The 17,179-nt window shown below is 39.2% G+C and overlaps 1 protein-coding gene across 3 annotated transcripts; it reads right to left on the bottom strand.

Annotated features, from left to right (window-relative positions):
- Positions 1 to 666: 666 nt before the first annotated feature.
- LOC125488552 lies at positions 667 to 6,201 on the bottom strand. Of its 3 annotated transcripts, XM_048627742.1 has the most exons (4): positions 5,889 to 6,201; positions 5,703 to 5,777; positions 5,098 to 5,316; positions 673 to 4,441 (listed from the first exon to the last, which is right to left on the bottom strand). In XM_048627742.1, the coding sequence occupies exons 1-4, from the start codon at positions 6,079 to 6,081 to the stop codon at positions 4,344 to 4,346; spliced, it is 585 nt and encodes a 194-aa protein (XP_048483699.1). In that variant the 5' UTR covers positions 6,082 to 6,201; the 3' UTR covers positions 673 to 4,343. The 3 variants fall into 3 exon arrangements, with proteins under 3 accessions (XP_048483697.1, XP_048483699.1, XP_048483698.1); XM_048627740.1 differs by having other exon boundaries at positions 667 to 4,441; positions 5,703 to 6,201; XM_048627741.1 differs by having other exon boundaries at positions 674 to 4,441; positions 5,703 to 6,201.
- Positions 6,202 to 17,179: the final 10,978 nt, after the last annotated feature.

Below are 17,179 nucleotides of genomic sequence, written 5' to 3'. Positions count from 1 at the left end.
ACAGTACTACCAATATTAGTACTTAAAATTAGTTAGTCTATGGACTTTTGTGTTGCTACATTTAATAATTGCAACATGCTGCCACCACACCAGAACGAATTAATACCTACTTGTTTACAAAAGTCTATGTAAAGTAATAAATCATAATGTATATGAAAATCTATGTAATATTAATAAATCATACTGTTTATACAAACCTAGTTTTATTTTCGATAGTGGACTGTATTTTTGAAATATAAGTTAGTTATAAACATTTAATTAATATTTTCAGATGGTAGGTAGCAGTTTTATACTTATAATTAAATCTCGAAGTAACATTCTTAGCCCTACGAAATAATGTTCTTGGGATGGTACATAACCCTAAGAATTACAAAGTTAATTAGTACTTTATAAAAAGTTAAATACATACACAGTTGGAGTTACTGATAAATTCTTAGCCCTACGAAATAATGTTTTTGGGATGGTACATAACCCTAAGAATTACAAAGTTAATTAGTACTTTATAAAAAGTTAAATACATACACAGTTGGAGTTACTGATAAATTCTTAGTCCTACGAAATATTTTCTTGGAATGGTACATAACCCTAAGAATAACCAATTTACATTGTTACATAACGTTAAATACAACAGTCGTGTTTTTAATGAATTCTTAGCACTACAAACTAAACTAAAACTATATTAAACTAAATATTTTGGTTCGCGTGCCCAAATAAGCTGCTAGTGTCAGCCCTTAAACAGTATTTATACATCTCTAACTAGAGTGTGTAGTGCCAGCGACAAGCAACAACAAATACATGAGTATTTACTTATTTTACATTAGTTATTATCTTCAATAGGCAGAATACAGATTTTGTGTATAGATCGATGATGGGTCTTATGGTTAGGCGTTCTAACCTCAACTGCTCTTACTTTACCGTCATGCCCTGGAAATAACTTAACAATTCTAGCCATGGGCCAACACATATTAGGTATATTGTCTTCTTTTAAAATCACAAGACTGCCTAATTTTACGTTATGTTGCTCTTGTCGCCATTTCGGTCTGTTCTGTAAAATGTTTAAATAATATTTATGCCATGTATTCCTGAATTTTTGTTTTAAACTTGTACATAACTGCCAAAACTTAAGTCTATTTTGCGGTATATCACTTACATTCTTTTCTGGGTACATAGTCAAAGCACTACCAGTGATAAAATGACCAGGGGTTAAGTAACAAAAATCATCAGGTTCTGTTGACAATGGTAACAATGGACGACTGTTTAAAATACATTCTATCTCTGTAAGAACCGTATTCATCTGTTCATAAGTAAGTACGTTTTTCTGTAATACCCTTTTTAAATGATGCTTTGTACTCTTCACTGCACTTTCCCAAATGCCTCCGAACGTCGCTGAGTAACTTGGTATGAAGTGGAAATCTATGCCTCTTTGTGAAGCAAATTCATATACTTGTGCTCGGTGCCTTTGTGAAGACTGCAGTGAGTAAAGTTCAACTAATTGTGAATTTGCACATTTAAATGTACTTGCATTATCGCAGTGGACTTCGGTGGGCAAGCCTCGTCTCGAAATCAGTCGTCTAAAACATGCTAGGAAGGTCTCAGTTGTCAAATCGGAAGCCAGTTCTAAATGAATTGCCTTTGTTGCGAAACATACACAAACTAAAATATATCCTTTACCTATTACGGATCGTCTGATACGTGATAATTTTATTTCTAGCGGTCCACAGAAGTCCACGCCGATAATTTCGAATGGGCGGCTAGGTTTATTAACTCTCCCAGCGGGAAGACTGCCCATTAACTGTTTAGCTACAGTTGCCTTATGTCTGAAACAAGTTACACATTTATGAACTATTTTCTTAACTTCTAACAAACCATTTACAATCCAAAACTTTTGATTCAAATTAGCAAGAACTAGCCTGCTTCCTGCATGCATCAAGCGTTGATGCTCACTCCTGATAAGCAAAGTGGTGATCAGCGAACCTTTAGGTAATATGACTGGGTGTTTATGAGAATAAGCAATTTTTGCATGGTGTAACCTACCCGAAAGACGCAATAGTCCCATCTCATCGAGAAATGGATGGAGGTTAGTCAGATTGCCTGTTAGTTTTTTACCCTTACTTAAACATTCTATTTCAGCTGAAAAATATTGACTTTGTTCATATTTGATTATTTGCAGAAGCGAGTTGTGCAGTTCGGAGCTTGTTAAGTAGCTAGTGTTCAATTTATTGTTTATTTTGTTAGTGTTATTCAAAAACCTCAATATGTATGCATACAGCCTAACAATTTTGTTAATATCAGAGCATTCGTATAAGCGTTTAAAAACGTACTCTAGCGGGTTTGGCTTTATACACACGGGAGCGCTAGCAAGCACAGCGCAGCTCCTTACCTCTGGTACCTCTTGAGGTATTTTCGGCTCATTACAAGAAAGGTCCCACTTACTGTTTTGTAGAAATTCTGGGCCTCTCCACCACAGATTATTGCCGTTCAGCTCTCCTGGTTGGACTCCCCTACTGATCAGGTCTGCCGGGTTCTCATGGGTATTAACATACAGCCAGCGCCATCTAGATGTGTTTTGGTGAATCACATTTACTCGATTCGCCACATATGCTTGCAGTTTTGTAATCTCCGTTTTAAGCCATGCAAGTACAACCTGCGAGTCGCTGAATAAATATACATTCTTAATCTCAATCTTAAGTTGCAACGTCGCGTAGGTTTTGACTACTAATTTAGAAAGCAAAAGTGCAGCATTGAGCTCGAGTCTTGGAACAGTCATATTTTTCTTTTGCACGGGATTTATTCTGGACTTTGAACTGAGTAAATGTGTTGTTACCTTTGTCCCTGAAGCATCTATGAGTCGCAGATACAAACAGCATCCGTAGCCCGTCGTACTCGAGGCGTCAGCAAAACCAATCAGCTGTGCTGTGTGAGAGTCTGAAAAGTCTATGTTTCTAGCTAGAGTTATCGGTTGTATTTTAGCTAATCGCTCAGTATACTGAAGCCATTCTTTCTGGACATCCTGAGGAGGTGAATCATTCCAACTACAGCTTGATGACCACAGTCTTTGCATAATAGCCTTTGCTGTGACTACAATTGGGCCTACATAACCCATAGGGTCATAAATTCTACCTATGTAGCTGAGTATGGTTCTCTTTGTAATTTTTTCTGGATTAAAAGGTTCCGGAGACGAGATTATAAACTTATCGTCATTTATATTAAGTTGTAGACCTAAAGCTTTCATGTTATAATCGTCTTTTTGAAGGTTTAAGCTTTCAAATTGTCTCTCAGTAGAGGGAACGCCTGCTAATATCCTTTCATCGTTTGTAGACCATTTGTGTGTGTGAAAACTACCTAGCTTTAATAAATTGCACAATTGGTCTTTTGCTGAGAGAATTGTATTTAAATCGTTATGCGAATATATGATATCATCCACATAAGTGTTTTCTTTGATGATGGATGAAGCTAGGGGGTAATCATTTCTGTACCTAGTTGCCAGCTCATCTAAACAACGTGTTGCAAGATAACTCGATGACTTCAAACCATAAGTTACTGAATCGAGTCTTATAACTTTTAGTGTCTCAGTGGGGCTTTCCCTCCAGAGAATATTCTGAAGTGATGTGTATGCGGGATCGACATTAATATTACGAAACATGCGCCTTATATCCGTTGTGAATGTGAATTTCCCTAATCGAAATAGGATAATGATATCGTACAGATCTCTTTGGACTGTAGGTCCATTAAGTTGTAAATCATTTAAAGAAATTTTCTTGTTTGTTAGCATTGATGCATCAAAAACAGTACGCACTGGCGTAGTTTTGCTGTTCTCGTTGATGACTGCTCTGTGCGGAAGAAAATATACCGCATCCTTGTTTAAATCGTACATCTCAATGTCTATATAATGACCGTGATTGAGCTGTAAATATTCGTTTATGAATTCTTTGTATTGGTTGAACAAAGTTGGGTTTGCATGTAGTTTTTTCTCTAAGTTCAAAAACCGTTTGTGTGCAAAGTGAAACGAGTCGCCAAGTGCGTCGTTTACCTCGGAAAGTGGTAACTTCAGAGGCAAAGCAACTTGGAATTTGTTATCTTCTAACTTAACAGTACTCTGAAATACCTCTTCGCAAAGTTCCTGTTCTGAAGATTTCTCGCTAAAAATTTCAGGCACTTTTTCTGTGTTCCAAAATTGAGCAATCGTATCATTGAGAGGGGCTAATGTACATTTTAAGACTACCTTGTGTGACGCTGCCTGTGCTAAATGACATGGTATGTTACCTCCTACTATGTGTCCGAACTCAGTGTTAATAATACTCAAGTATCGTCGCGGTGCTGGCGCCGTGCTATTGCTGGTTGACTCAGACTGTGGCCCCGACGCGGTGCTCGGCGGCTGGGCTGGGCTCGGAGGCTGCTCGGGAAGCTCGATCTTTATCGGCTCCGTCTGGAGCAACAGCGTCTGAAACACGACATCAGAACTGATGAGCATATTGATCTCACCTGGTTCGTAAAACTTTTCATCAGCCAAAACAACATTTTTGGGTATCTGAATGCCTGTAAGGTTAATTTTGTTTTGAGGTAGATTGCATGTAACACTTTCTACTATCTGGCAGGTAATTGTGGTCTTGTATGGCGATCTCAATGACTGAATTTCGATTGGAATGCATGCTTTGATGGTGCTATGTTTATTTGTGATCCCGATAATATTTAAATCACTTGACTTGGGCTTTCCCCCAAGTAATTTGACTAGCTTTGAGGAAACAAATGATACCTGGGAACAGCTGTCCAGGAGTGCTCGTACATGATACTCTGTACCATCTCTGCCTATGATCTTTACTCTCGCTGTAGGGAGAAGAACATTATTTTCTGCATATCCTGACAAAGTCACTGGTGCTGGTTGATGTGCACTCGCAGGCTCTGGGAACTTGTCACAGTGCAAGATAGTGTTGTGTTTATCCTTGCACAGAGAACACCTGAAGTGAAACCTACACTTGCCTTTGTGTGATCCTAAACAAATCATGCACAGCTTGTTTCTATGTATGAACTCTACCCTATCAGGCGCAGTCAATGTTAGAAACTTTTTACAGGTATATAATTTATGGTCAGTTAACTTACAGTGAGAGCATTGTGTTCCTGTCACGATGTGTGTTGCAGCCATGGGTCTGGACTTAGTTGTGGATGCCCGGTTGTCCATGCTTGTATGCTGAGCATTTTGACTGGGCTCAGCGCTTTCCAACGCAAGGGCTCTCCGCTCCAGATACTTGAGAAATTCTTCCACGGCAGGATCTGCATCTTGATTTCTTTCGAGCTGGTAAGCTCGAGCTGTGTAGCCATCTAGTTTACGAGACAAAACACATAATAATATTGCATCCCAATACTTTACATTAGATTCCTGATTTTTTAATGCCGCTAACTCCTGCCTTGCAGTGGCTATAAATTCCCTGAGGTTGCAGGCAGTAGATTTGGTTAACGGCTTTAGATCTAAAAGACGACCTATGTGCTCATTTATGATCCTCTGTTTGTTGTTGTATCGGTTGTTCAGTAGTTCCAATGCAACATTGTAGCTATCCCCAGTTATAGGTAGGTTTTAATCAAGTTTAGAGGTTCCTCCTGAAGGAAGGAACGCAAATAATAAAACTTCTGTACTGTGTCTAAGGACTTATCATTATCAATCATAGATGTAAACAATGTTATGAAAGGTGTGTAGTCACCAAACTTACCATTGAAGCTACCAATGTTTATAGCAGGTAATTTCGTTCTTTGGCTGCATTGGGCTGTTGTGTTGTAAGCTGTTGGCTCTTGTAGGTTTCCAGAATTTAATGTCGTTAATGTCTGATTGAAACATGTCAAGGTTTGATAGTATGTTTCCTCCACTAGCACTATATTTTCATCGTCATTTGGATTTAAATACAACAAATCCTGATTGAGCTCTTCGTATTCACTAAAGGCCTCGGTTAACCTTTGCTTTTTGACGAGCAATTCGTCTTTGGAGCATGACGACAAGTTTTGCTTTGAAAATGTAGCCAATCTTGTTAGCGTGGCTTTAATGTAACCTCTTTTAATGTTTTTCTGTTTGACAATATCACTTGTTTCAGACATATCGACAACTGTAACTTGCACTTAAACAAAATATCTTATACTATTTTCAAATAACCAGGGTTAAACTATTACAACAAACAACTATTTGAGCACGCGAACCAAAATTGTGTCTTTCAATAAAAAGACTTAGACCAACACAATAAAATGGCTGCTGAATGAATGAAAGGAATCTTTGAAAAAACATACAGTATTGTCTCTGGATATTTGCTGGTACGGTTGGCACACCTGACTGAGTTCCGCAGCGAATGACACGATGTGTAGCTCGCGCGCCGCTCGCTGTCTCTGTCGCACCTTCTTTAACCTTGCGTACCGCTGTCTCTTTCTGCACCGTTGCAGAAATGAACGTAGCTCTGGCGCTTCACTGCACCTTGCCGCCGAAATTAATGGCGGGAAATATGATGTTCGCTGACGATGAGGGCGTCCTTGTAAATACTTGCTTGACCCGCCTTGTTTTTGATGATTGCTTGAACCCGTCGTTTGCTCCGCTTACGATTGACGAGAGACTCCGAGGTGTTTTGCGTCGTCCCACGTACGAAGCAAATGGTTCAAGATGGCTGGCCTTGGCTTGTACCCAGCTTCTCCTCTGTAGATCGCAGAATGATCGTGTGGCTTTCTTCGCAACTCCACGCAAATATCAGTTGTTGCTCGTTAAGGACCATGTGCGGACTTGGGTCCGCGTGTGTTTGGAGGCTGGATCGTTGCGGGAATTGCTATTTACTGAATTAAACCACAATTCTGTATTGATACACGTTCGCACGTTTATTGAGAAGAAGACCGGAAGCCTCACCGTTTACAGTACTACCAATATTAGTACTTAAAATTAGTTAGTCTATGGACTTTTGTGTTGCTACATTTAATAATTGCAACAGCTAGGCCAACAAACTGTCTAACCTGGTGAACATTAGTAGGCTTCGGAAACGATGCAACAGCTTCTATTTTCTTACTTCCAGGGCGGAGTCCATCTGCAGATACCTCATACCCCAGATAATCTAAGTTTTTCTTAAAGAAGTAGCATTTAGTTATGTTGAGGGTTAAACCTGCACTAAGTAGTGATGATAAAATCTTCCGTAGTTTTAGCATGCCTTCATCAACAGATGATGCCGGTGATAACAAGTCGTCCATGTAAGGAATGGCTAGGTCGTATCGGTCTTTTCCGAGTGCCTTATTTATCATGTGCTGAAATATGGCCGGTGCATTAACCAGACCAAACGGCATCCGTGCATATTCGTAGTGTCCGTCTGGCGTTACGAACGCAGTAAGGTGCCTGGAATCCTCTGCCATCGGTATCTGGTAGTATCCAGATTTAAGGTCCAGGCTGGTAAAATAAACTTTACCGCTCAGTCGGTCCAGTTGGTCGTCTATTACCGGCATAGGGTAAGAGTCCTTTACTGTTTTCTTATTTAAAGCTCGGTAGTCCACACACAAACGATATTCATTGTTTTTCTTTTTGACCAATACTATTGGACTGGCGTACGACGAATCCGATTCTTGAATTATTTTGTTTTCCAGGAGCTCATTAACCATATCGCGAACTACCTCTCTTTCACTATAAGAAAGTCGGTAAGGTTTATAAGCTACTGGGGAGTTATCCTGTAGCTGAATGTGCATTTCGCTAATATTGGTCGTTCCTAACTCGCTCATGTCAAAAGAGAAGCAATCTCTGAATTCGTTCAATAAATCTAAAAGTGCTTGTTTCTGCTCTTGCGTAACATCATCACCTATATTCAGCATTTCCAAAGATATGGGCGTTTTTAGGGTTCCGTAGCCAAAATGGCAAAAACGGAACCCTTATAGTTTCGTCATGTCCGTCTGTCCGTCTGTCCGTCTGTCACAGCCGATTTACTCGGAAACTATAAGTACTACAGTGATGAAATTTGATGGGAATATGTGTTGTATGAACCGCTACAAAAATATGACACTAAATAGTAAAAAAAAGAATTGGGGGTGGGGCCCCCCATACATGTAACTGAGGGATGAAATTTTTTTTTTCGATGTACATACCCGTGTGGGGTATCAATGGAAAGGTCTTTTAAAATGATATAAAGTTTTCTAAAAAACATTTTTCTTAAAGTGAACGGTTTTTGAGATATCAGCTCTCAAAGTCGTAAAAAGTATGTCCCCCCCCCTCTATTTTTATAACTACGGGGTATAAAATTCTAAAAAAAATAGAGGTGATGCATGCTAATTAACTCTTTCAACGATTTTTGGTTTAATCAAAGTATCTCTTATAGTTTTTGAGATAGGTTGATTTAACTGTAATTTTGCTGCTACGGAACCCTTTGTGCGCGAGCCCGACTCGCACTTGGCCGGTTTTGTAACTTTAGCCGTCGAAGGATCTGATAATGTCATTCTTCTGACTTCAAATTCGTTTGGAAGTTCCATTGGAGCCGATGTTTGAGTGGGCAAACGACAGCCCCTTGCTAATAGCCTATTCTTTTTAAGGACGATTTCTTTACCCGAAAAGCTTATTATTGGTATACATCCTAGTCCATCTTTAAAGAAATAAACCCCGGGTAATATCACTAACTCTTCATTTGGTTTGAAAGAAGTATTACCATGGGTACATATCCAGCCAGTGTAACCATCTTCACAAGTCACTGCTACTGAAAGAATGTCCTTAACGACAACGTTGTTTGAATTGTAGATTGGTGTTTTATTATTTTTAGGATTACTAGAATATAGTGTTAGACTGGAACTAGTTTTATACACAACAACTTCAGACATTTCAGTGACGTTCTGTCCAATAAGCAGATCCGTGCTCAAACTCTCAAACTCAAACTCAAATTTTTTTATTCATCGTACAAATATAAAATTTTCTGATGAACGTCAATTTTTACAAATTACTCTCCGTTCGGATAAGGGGGGGCTCTTTCTGTCTAAGGAGAAGAACGGAGGCAAGAAACTCCTGAGCCATCTTTTCAAAAAAAGACTTAAAACTAGTTGGTATACAATACATATAAGCTTAATAATTATTATTATAATAATATGAGCAGAGCTAACTACTTATCACAGCCATGCATTAACGTCCTCTAAGTAATCATCAATTTTATAATAAGCTTTTTTACTGAGTTTCTCTTTAATGTAACACTTAAACTTATTCTCTGGCATTTGAGCAACTTCTGCTGGAAGCTTATTATAAAATCTAATACAGTACCCTAAAAACGATTTATTAACTTTCGCCAGACGCATCGCTGGAAAAGCCAGCTTATGCTTGTTCCTAGTATTAATGTCATGATTACTGCCAATTGTATCAAAAGTTGAAATATTCTTTCGTACATACATTAAATTGGAAAAAATGAACTGACATGGAACTGTAAGGATGTTAATTTCTTTAAATAGTTCTCTCAATGAATCCCTGGAACCAAGTTTGTATATAGAGCGGATGGCTCTTTTCTGTAATACAAATATAGTTTCAATATCAGCTGCTCTACCCCAAAGCAAAATGCCATACGATAATAAGCTGTGGAAATAACTAAAGTAAACTAATCTGGCGGTTTCAACGTTGGTCAGCTGTCTAATTTTCCGTACAGCAAAAGCTGCGGAGCTCAACCTTCCAGACAATTTTTCAATGTGAGGTCCCCACTGTAACTTTGAATCTATAGTCATCCCAAGAAAGACAGTATCATTAACTAGGTCCAATTTATTCCCATCTAGAATAATGTTAGTATCGCATTGTCTAACATTCGGCAGTATAAATTTAATACATTTCGTTTTCTTAGAATTCAATAGAAGATTATTAACGGTAAACCAATCGTGTATGTCAGATAGAATTGAATTAATTTCATTAAAATTATTTTCTCTTCTTTTAACTTTAAAAAGCAAAGAAGTATCGTCAGCAAATAAAACTATATTAGTAAATTTTTCAACCATAAAAGGCAAGTCATTAATATAAATGAGGAATAAAAATGGTCCTAGAATAGATCCTTGAGGGACGCCTATTTTTACATGAGCCCCCTGTGATTTAGTATTGTTAATATCGACCCTTTGTTGTCTCTTGTCTAAATATGAAGATATCAAATCTACAGCCTTTCCTCCTATTCCATAGTATCTAAGTTTCGAAATTAAAGTCTGATGGTCTACACAATCAAACGCCTTCGACAGATCACAGAAGACTCCAATAGCATCGTGATGGTCTTCCCAGGCGTCAAATATGTGCTTAATCAACGCAGTACCGGCATCGGCTGTTGATTTGCCTTTTGTAAAACCATACTGCTGGCTATGAAACAATCGAGCATCATTGAAACGCAAAAGCATCTGACTGAGTATGACCCTCTCAAATATTTTACTCAAAACTGGAAGAACCGAGACAGGCCTGAAATTTGCAGGGTCCTCCATATCCCCACTTTTGAACAGAGGTATAATTTTACTAAATTTCATAAGATCTGGGAACACACCTTCAGCGATACATTTATTAAAGATGTTAGCTAAAATTGGGGCGATTTTATTAATAATAGAAAGAACAAATTTAACTGACATTCCCCACAAGTCTTCAGTTTTCTTCATATTTAATGACTTAAATGTTTTTATAATAGTTAATGTATTAATATATCTGAATTTAAATTCCTTATCGGTTGAAGGTGCGTTCTCCTTCGTCAGGTTTTCAGCTGCTGCAGCCGAAGAATCCAGGTTACACGTAGTCTCTAAAGGAATGTTCGTAAAAATATATTCATATTCATATTCATTTATTCAGTTTAATACATCGTCATAAATATCATTATTATTAATTATAATATAATGAAGTACATTACTTAAATTAGGCATGTCACTAATCATATAAAAATAATGTCATATAAAGCATATAAATAAAGTAAACAAGAATACAATGTCACTTAAAAAATAATAATAATATAAAAATAATGTCAGAACATATGCGTAGCATAATATTTATTAGCATTTATCATTAAGATAATCGTCTACTGAGTAGTATGCTTTCTTGCTCAAATATTTTTTTAGCTTACAATTAAAACTAAAGTAGCTTTGCGACTCCCTTATGTCATCCGGGATTTTATTGTAAATTTTAGGACCCATTATATGCACGGTTTTCTCGGTTTTAGCAAGGCGGGCTGTGTTTAGGGTCAGGTCATTCTTCCGCCTATTCTGTAGCCTCGCAGTGGTGGAGAGGGGGGTGAAGTGGGCGAGGTTCTGGCGCACGTACTTGGCCACCTCCAGCACGTACAGGCAGGGCGCGGTGAGCACGCCCAGCTGCAGGAACAGCGCGCGCGCCGGCTCGTCCGGGGCCGCCCGCATCATGCGCCTAACCATCCTCTTCTGCAGGAGAAAAGGCCGTTCTCGATCAGCGGCCAGCCCCCACAGCTCTATACCATATGTTAAGGCACTCTGGAAGTAACCATAGTATGCCTTAAGTAGGTTTTCTCTCGAGAGTGTGGGGACGAGCCGTGAGATAGCGTAGAAGGCGCCATTTAGTTTTGCACAGACACTATCAATATGATAGTGCCATTGCAGCCCAGTGTCGAAATGGAACCCCACGAACTTGGCGCAGGTATCGTACGGCACCGCAGTGTCCTGGACGATGACCGCAGGCAAATCAGCAGCGGAGCGATGCAACGAGAAGGACAGGAGATTAGTTTTGTCAATGTTGACCTGCATGCCGTTTATTGTGAACCAATTAATCAGCGCCTCCATTGTGTACACAACATTAGCTGCGAGAGATTGGTCGGTTTCACCAGCGACTATGGCGCAGATATCATCGGCGTACATAATAAACTCCGCCTTCTCAGTCACATGAGGGAGGTCGTTCATCATCACCAGGAAGAGGACGTTACCAACATTCGAGCCTTATGGCACTGAGCGGTCTCCTATTTCACCTGGAGACGACTGCTCACCCCCCACAACTGTGATCTGCCTGCGCCCTGACAGGAACGATGACACTAGATCATACGATGATCCGCGAACCCCATAGTGCTCGAGCTTGGCGGTAATGAGCCGGTGGTCGACGAGGTCGAAGGCGCGGGACAGGTCCAGGAAGAGGGCGGCGACGCGCCTGCGCCCCTCCAGGTGCGAGGTGACGGCTCGCAGCAGCTGCCGCGCGGCGCCGCGCGTGCTGCGGCCCGGCTGGTAGGCGTGCTGCTGCGCGGAGAGCACCCCGCACCCCCCCAGGAACGACAGCAGTCGGCTGCACAGACCCATCTCGAACACCTTGGACGGGGCAGGCACGACAGATATGGGTCGGTATTTTTTGCAATCTGCCTTACTTCCCTTACCTTTGTACACCGGGGCGACTTTTACCACTTTCAAGTCATTCGGGTAATGGCCATCTGAGACGCATTCATTTATTAGGTGGCACAATATACAAAAAACTCCAATATACAATATACAAAATACAAAAAACACAATATACAAAAAACTACAATATATAAAAAACTCTTCAAAGACCCTCGCCACCGCATCATTCGATGTTATAATGTCATTGCCTACCTTCAAAGATAAATTTGTCTCGCGTGTTCGATTCTTCCCCGTTTCGTTATTAATAATAGTCCAAACGGCCTTAGATTTGTTAGCAGAGTCTTTAATCTTGTTATTAATAAAAATTGTCTTCGCACAGTGACTGACACATTTATACATCTTGCTATATTTCTTCACATAAGATTCATTCTTCATCATTAAATAAAATATTTGCGAATACCCTCTGTAGCCCAGTCACAAAATTTAATTTTATTGTCAATCAAAACTTCCTTCGTTTCAAAATTACTCTCAAACTCATCAGCTATTATCTTTAACAAGTTACTATACATCTCATTAGAATTGCAATCTAATTTAACATTCGGAAGTTTTTCGTCTAGTTTCTTCAAGTAATTGTCATATTTCTTTGTAGTGATCGGTCTGCATCTCACCTTAGTTTTATTTGTCTTGTCAGTGTTTACTAAGGTAATGGTCTGCCCACTGTGGTCTGACCTCAGACAATTAATCACACTACTGTCTTTAAACTCACAGTTACAGAATATGTTATCTAGACAAGTGGCTGACGTGGGTGTAATTCTAGTTGGTTCCAGAAAAACATTAAAAAGATTAAATGATTTAAAAAGTAACAACAATTTCGACCTATTAGGAGAGTCACCTAATAGGTCAACATTAAAGTCACCACACACTATTACTTCCTTTTTACTATTGGAAGCTAACCTTAGAACATCCTCCATGACAGTCTCAAAGGTAATAAAATCACCAGTAGGTGGCCTGTAGGTACATACTATTATATACTTATTAAGCTCTGCACATGAAATTCCTATATGGTGTTTAACAGAAAGAGCAACTATATCCTTTCGTTCTTTACATTTACAATTTTCTTTAAGAAATATAAGTGACCCACCATGCTCGTTGATATTTCTGTTAAAACAGCTTATAAGTTTGTAATTTTTTTATTGGAACATCATTTTATTCTCGTCTAACCAATGTTCTGTGATACATAAACAATCAATGTTAAATTTTTCCGAAAATAGTTCTATTTCTAACAATTTAGAAGAAATACTCTGAATATTCTGATGTACCAATTTAAATTCATTCTTAAATGTCTTGTCCTTGGTTCTACCTTTTTTGGCATAAGATTTTTTTGCCTAATCTCGAATTGCATAGTAACGTTTGGTCAAAGTCTCGTTACGCCGAAAATCTTATGGCATAAATCTCGTTTAGTAAAAAGTTATTTCGCATAACATTGTTTAGCCTAATAATGGTATGGCCAAATCTTGAATAGCCTAATAATGCTATGGCATAGGTTTATACAAAGTAATAATATTCGTTTGGCTTTAACTTTGACGGAGCGTCTCCCTACATAGCGCAAACTGGTGCCTTGTATTGTTTCCGCTGTTTGGAAAACGCTACGCTCCGCTTCGCTGCGCTCCGCTTTGGTTTTGATGAACATGTGCACCTAACACGCTCCTCCTCGCTTTGCTCGTCGTCGCACCTATTTTTAGGTTTCGATCTCATGGGGTTTGTAATAATTATATTGGTCGTTAACTTTCGATTTTTTGATCATACAATATGGTGATTTTCGGGATGTAGGAGAAAAATACCACAATTTGTACATTTACTACATACTTAATATAGTATTTATTAAGATAACATTACGAGAAACAAGATTATACATAGGTATAGACGAACATAAATTTGAGCAAACGAAACTTAGGTGTTTAAAGATTGTGCCTAAAGAGTTTTAGACGAAACGAGCCTTATGCCACATAAGTCTTGGCAAAGTGATGGTTCGGCCAAAAAAGTTTAGACCATACGAGTTATGCGAAATGAGTTTTGGTCAATAAAGATTATGCCAGATGAGCGGAACCCCTTGTCCTTCGATAGTTTTGAGCCGAGAGAGCAGTGAACTGAATCAATCTTTATATCAACGCTATGATGCTCTCCCGTTGTCTGAAAATCTAATTTAAATCTACTGTACTATTTTCAGTATTACTACTGACGGTGTCAATAGGGACACAAGTTTTCTTCGTTATAATGCTTATAACTGAGTTAATAAGAGGAGCTACTTCTGTAGCTAAACGTCGTTTCTGATTTAAGGACAGAAATAAACTGTCCCAGGTCAACTTAAAATTATCTACATACAAATTAGTATCAAAGAAATTGATACAGTCAGATTTATAACACGCATTGTACATATTTTTATTTAGGCTACATGTCATATAATTGTATTTGTCAGGCAGTGTGCAAGAATAAGGAAATGCACAAACAAATATATGTTTTGCAGGAATGCTTTCTAATATAGCAAAACTTCTATTTATATCAGAATTTGACACACCTAAACTATTTCCCACCATAATTAATATAGTAGTTTTTCGGTGTACGACCTCTCTGAAATCAGTTGTACTATTTGTGCGAATGAAAGTTCTGGGTAACAATGATTAACAACATTTCCAGTTACATGATTACCCAACATGTGCCCGAAATCCTTGCCAAGCCTATCGGAGTATACAACTGTGCTGTAATCCTTGGCTGAACTGCTACTACTTGTATCAGTAGTAAGCCTTGTCAAGTAAGTGGGTGACATCTTAGGGAACTGCTTATTACCTACTATTCTACTAGCTGCCTGAGCATAGGTGGGTATCCTATGTAATTTATTATTGGAGGTCGGAAAAACATCTGCTGTAGCCGATTTACTCTGGATGACCCTTGAGGATGGCGTGGCCGTCGGGAGGCTGGTGGTGGCCCTCGGGAGGATGGTGGTGGCCCTCGGGAGGATGGTGGTGGTCCCCGAGAGTCTGGTGGTGATCCCCGAAAGTCCAGTGGTGGCCAACGGGATGCTGTTTGTGGCCTCCGAGGTGGTGGTGGCCCTCGGGAGGATGGTGGTGGTCCCCGAGAGTCCAGTGGTGGCCAGCGGGATGCTGTTTTTGGCCTCCGAGGTGGTGGTGGCCCTCGGGAGGATGGTGGTGGTCCCCGAGAGTCCAGTGGTGGCCAGCGGGATGCTGTTTGTGGCCTCCGAGGTGGTGGTGGTGGCCTCCGGAGATGCGGTGGTGGCTTCAGCAGGTGAAGACTTCTCTGGCAGCATCTCAACCCGAACTAAGCCCACACTACTCAGCACCAGCAGCTGGTTTTCGTATTCCAGAGTTCTCTGTTCTAGGGCAGACTTCAATGTGGCCAGCCTAGACTGTAGCATGGCAATGTTGAACTCGCACTCCTGGTTGTTGTCTGCCAGCTTCTGGTTGTAGTCTGACATCTCTTGTTCATATTTATTCACCAGTAGTTGAAGTCTCACTCTATCCTTTGTCAATGGAAGGTGCGTCTTATGCTTTTTCAATGCTCGCTCAGACTTCCTGATATATTTCTTTATTTTAATATACTTTTTAAGCCTGTTTGCACCTGTGATATTGGTTGATTTTCTTGGAGTTGTGAGGTCTATTGTTGGCATAGGGGTGGGGTGTAGGGTGACTAATTCATCGTACAATGCCATTGTCTTATCTGTTTCCTCGCTTGCATGTGCTTCATTTATTTGCTGGATCTCTGCGTGTGCTTCAGCCAATTGCTGCTCTAGGCTATAGATCTTAGACAAGGCAGCTTCATGTAAATCCTGACACTCTTTGTATGATCTAAGTACAATCTGTAGCTCATCACATTTGCCTTGCAAGTCTTGGTATTGGATGTCCATTTCAGCTATGTCATTCTTTAAGTCCGAGTTCTTTTTTAAAAGGGAATCAAATTCCTTTTCATTGTCCTCCCGCTCTGCCATCAATTGGCTTGAGAGGTCACGAGATGCCTTGAGATCCTCCAAAGCTGTCCTCAGCTGGATCTCCAGGTCACGGCTCTGCACCTTCCGGGTCGTCATCCTCGACATGTCTGAAACCACCCGGGGTTACCCGTTAGTATGTTGATAGGTAGAATTGAGAGGATGTTTATCCAAGATATATACAATATAACCCTCTTTAGGTATAACTTGATCAAACCAATCAAAACTTGATATATTGTAAGTCTATGTAAAAATGATCAAAAGGTAACTTATTTGTTAGTTATCATATACAATGTAGTCATGAACACAAACTATGGGTGGGGAGGGAGTAATATGCATAATATGTTACTTAAATGAATAGGTACTCAGTGGTATTATTGACTTAGAATTATGTAAACTTTAAGCCAAAAAAAACAATCACTTGATCATTATTCAATGAAGTACTAATACTAATAGCAATTAAGTAGGTGGAGACTATGGTATAGTAATAATAGGGAATAAGGGATACAAAAGCTAATAGAAAGTTTGAAAATTAGAAATGAAAACAACAGAGTTTGAAAATGACAAAGTCTAAAAGTGGGTTAAGGAAGTGTGAAAAACATTTCACGTATGCAGCAAACTAATGAATAATGATTAAATAATTTAGTGATTATGATTTTAAATGAGTAATACTAGTAAAAATATGTAATTTTAACAATACTCCCCAGATAGATATCCGTTGGCAAATTCGAACTTTGACAGGTGCCGCTGCTTCAAATATCCGAGTCCCGTAAGTGTTTTATTTCAGGGTTTGAAGGCTTGTCTTCATTTGCACAGCTGTATAACACTATATTCTTTAAGTTAACACTAGTTTTAAACGTAATTAGACATTAAATTTAGTAATATTAAAATAAATTAAATCAGCTGGTTTTTTTGACA

The sequence above is a fragment of the Plutella xylostella genome, chromosome 19 (genome assembly GCF_932276165.1).
Source record: "Plutella xylostella chromosome 19, ilPluXylo3.1, whole genome shotgun sequence".
In the NCBI taxonomy this organism is placed as follows: Eukaryota; Metazoa; Arthropoda; class Insecta; order Lepidoptera; family Plutellidae; genus Plutella; species Plutella xylostella.
The sequence above is the reverse complement of the archived record's forward strand: the minus strand, read 5'-3'. Positions and strand labels throughout refer to the sequence as shown.